At 44.4% G+C, this 2,835-nt stretch overlaps 1 protein-coding gene across 1 annotated transcript in view; it reads right to left on the bottom strand.

Annotated features, from left to right (window-relative positions):
• The window catches only part of SCARB2 (scavenger receptor class B, member 2), an 18,839-nt gene that overhangs the window by 1,612 nt on the left and 14,392 nt on the right, over nt 1–2,835 (bottom strand). Inside the window, exons 10-11 of the mRNA XM_009324044.1 lie at nt 2,505–2,556; nt 1,136–1,294 (exon numbers count right to left, since the gene is read on the bottom strand). Coding sequence (XP_009322319.1) covers nt 1,136–1,294; nt 2,505–2,556 — 211 coding nt within the window. The remainder of the gene's footprint in view (nt 1–1,135; nt 1,295–2,504; nt 2,557–2,835) is intronic.

Here is a 2,835-nt window from a genome sequence, read left to right as displayed (position 1 = left end):
CTCAGGCAATGGGACACTTTTGACTCTCTAGCTGAGCCTGCCAGTAACACAGGCAGGCTCAAAAGCTCAAAGGAAAAAGTACCAGTCTCTCTTGTAAAGGAACCTGAAGCACAGTCCTGAAAGCATCTGCTCATGAAACGCTTCCTGGCTGCCCAGAGAGAAAATCAAGAATGAAGCCAAGAGAGCCAAAGATCAGCTGCTCACAGCCACTGCTCGAGGGAAGGAGGCTGCAGACCTCACCGCCCAAGTGCCGCCACTGCTGCCACTACCATCGCATCTCTAGTCCCACTGGAGACGCGACGGTAGTGGGGCCCGCTGACCCAGCTGGGTCCCACTGACTACGACAAACCATCCGCACGGTGTGGCTGGGTGCTCTGGAGGCAGGCGTGAGGGCGCTTTCTCACACTGTTAGAAAGTATTTAGGAAACACCACACAAGCAAGACTACGCTAAGACCACAGCAACTACAAGGAGAAAACAGCCTACTAGAGTACCCAGTCTATTTCTCTAACCAAAGGATCCATGGTTTGTCTCACCTCAACCCGACTGCCTTGCCTATTAGGGTGAAATTTTGGCATCAGCTTTCAACGTGACTAGCAACCTTAATGCCAGCGTGTCAGTTTGTGACAGAACTTTCCAGAAATAGACATAGAAACCAGTACTGTCTGGATAAAACTTCTGCATGCTGTTGTATGTAAAATTCATCTGTTCTTTGGTCATACATTTGCATTATGATTCTGAAAAATAATCAACTGGCACAACACAATTGTTTCTACTGAGAACACTGTCAGATTGTCGCTGACTAAATCTGTCCATCAAATATGGTGGACTTCTGCATCTTATCCTTCAGGGTCCTCTAGACAGGCTGATTTTTTTTTACTATTGTTGGCAAGGGAATTAGGCACAGAAGCTACGACCTGTCTTACCATGTTTCTTATATTAGCTCCATTCCTTTGTTTTGGTGCATTTATTCTGAGTCTATTAAAACTTCCCCTCCCTAGAAAGGTCATTTTAAACAAAAACAACATATAAAAATGTTTGTGTGCAGAAGGACAGTGAACAGGTAAAATCAACAAAAAGAAAATCAAATACAGGCAGATGTACAGTAAGCAAGGTCAAATTCAAATGCTACTTACCTCTTCACTTATTCCCCGGGACCTGCACACAAGCACAATAAAAACAATCCCAAAAACAATTCCTAGAGCCATGATTACGAAGGGGATTCCAGTTACAACACTGGCTTCCAGCAGGACGTGCTTGAGTTTGCTGGCAGATACTTCATCAATCAGAACACTCTGGAGCAGAGAGATATGAAGAGACAAAAAAGATTTGTTTCTGTTCTTCCTTTATATTATAGAATCATAGAATCCTAGAACGGTTTGGGTTGGAAGGGACCTCTAAAGGTCACCTAGTCCAACCCCCCTGCCGTGGGAAGGGACATCTTCACCTAGATCAGGTTGCTCAGAGCCCCGTCCAACCTGACCTTGAACGTTTCCAGGGATGGGGCACCCACCACCTCTCCAGGCAACCTGGGCCAGTGCTTCACCACCCTCAGCGTAAAACATTTCTTCCTTATATCTATTCTACACCTACCCTCTTTTAGTTTAAAGCCATTCCCCCTTGTCCTGTCGCAACAGGCCCTGCTAAAAAATTTGCCCCCATCTTTCTTATAGGCCCCCTTTGAGTATTGAAAGGCTGCAATAAGGTCTCCCTGAAGCCTTCTCCTCTCCAGGCTGAACAACCCCAACTCTCTCAGCCTTTCTTCATAGCAGAGGTGTTCCATCCCCCTCATCATTTTCGTGGCCCTCCTCTGGACCCGCTCCAACAGGTCCGTGTCTTTCTTGTGCTGAGGGCTCCAGAGCTGGATGCGGTACTCCAGGGGCAGTCTCACCAGAGCAGAGTAGACTGCTTTACTTTTGTGAAGGGTAGGGAAACAACACTCCCACAACTCTCCACCTCTGCTTCATTGCTTCTTGATATACTTTCCCTCTAAGAATTCTTAGCTCTCCTCGTGTGGCCACAGAGGGATTATCTAGTCTGCATTTCAAAAGAAAGTGGTGATCTTTAACTCTCAGTTTAGGAATGGAATAATATAGGCCTGGAATAATGGTGTATGTCATCGAAACTAGTCCCCTAAGAGTCCTCCCTGAATCCAACAAATTCAGTGATCCAGCTACAACCCAGGAATATTCACAAAAGACTACTCAAAAAAAAGATGTGATCTTGTGAACTCTCGCCTCCTCACCTGAGCAGCCCTTTTCCTCATGGCCAATACCTTTGAAATTAAAAGGACTGTCTGACTGAGAGTGTTTTGCAGGGCTGAACTTAATGCTATGGTCAACAAGCAGCAGGAGGATGCTAGTTAATAAACAGCAACAGCTTCTTACCGATCACTGTATAAAACAACAAGAAAACCAGCATTTTCTTTTCTGGTTAGCTCAAAGACAGTATTTTTGCAAGCATAAACATACCACAATGCTGCAAAGAAATAACAAAAATGTTTACCTCGTTTATATACATCACTGGGAAAATTAGCGTTCGGATGTTGCCTGTTTCACTGTGTAAAAAAAACAACAATTGAAAATTACGGTTTTGCAACTCTTCAACTTGAGGGTTTTGAAGACAGATTATAATAGAATAATGAATGAGGAAACTGTCCCTAAAAATCCTCTGGGCTGTTCCTTTTTATTGTCAATTTTCACCTCCCTACTGGAATAGAACAATCTCCGTCTCCAAGATGAATAATAAATTCTGTTTTGGGAGCAATGGCATATTCTGGGACTTGGTGGAGAGAGAAAGAGAGGGATCCATAAGAGGCTGATTAATAACCGACTGA

Source organism: Pygoscelis adeliae, unplaced genomic scaffold, assembly GCF_000699105.1.
Source record: "Pygoscelis adeliae isolate BGI_AS28 unplaced genomic scaffold, ASM69910v1 Scaffold55, whole genome shotgun sequence".
Taxonomy (NCBI): Eukaryota; Metazoa; Chordata; class Aves; order Sphenisciformes; family Spheniscidae; genus Pygoscelis; species Pygoscelis adeliae.
The sequence above is the reverse complement of the archived record's forward strand: the minus strand, read 5'-3'. Positions and strand labels throughout refer to the sequence as shown.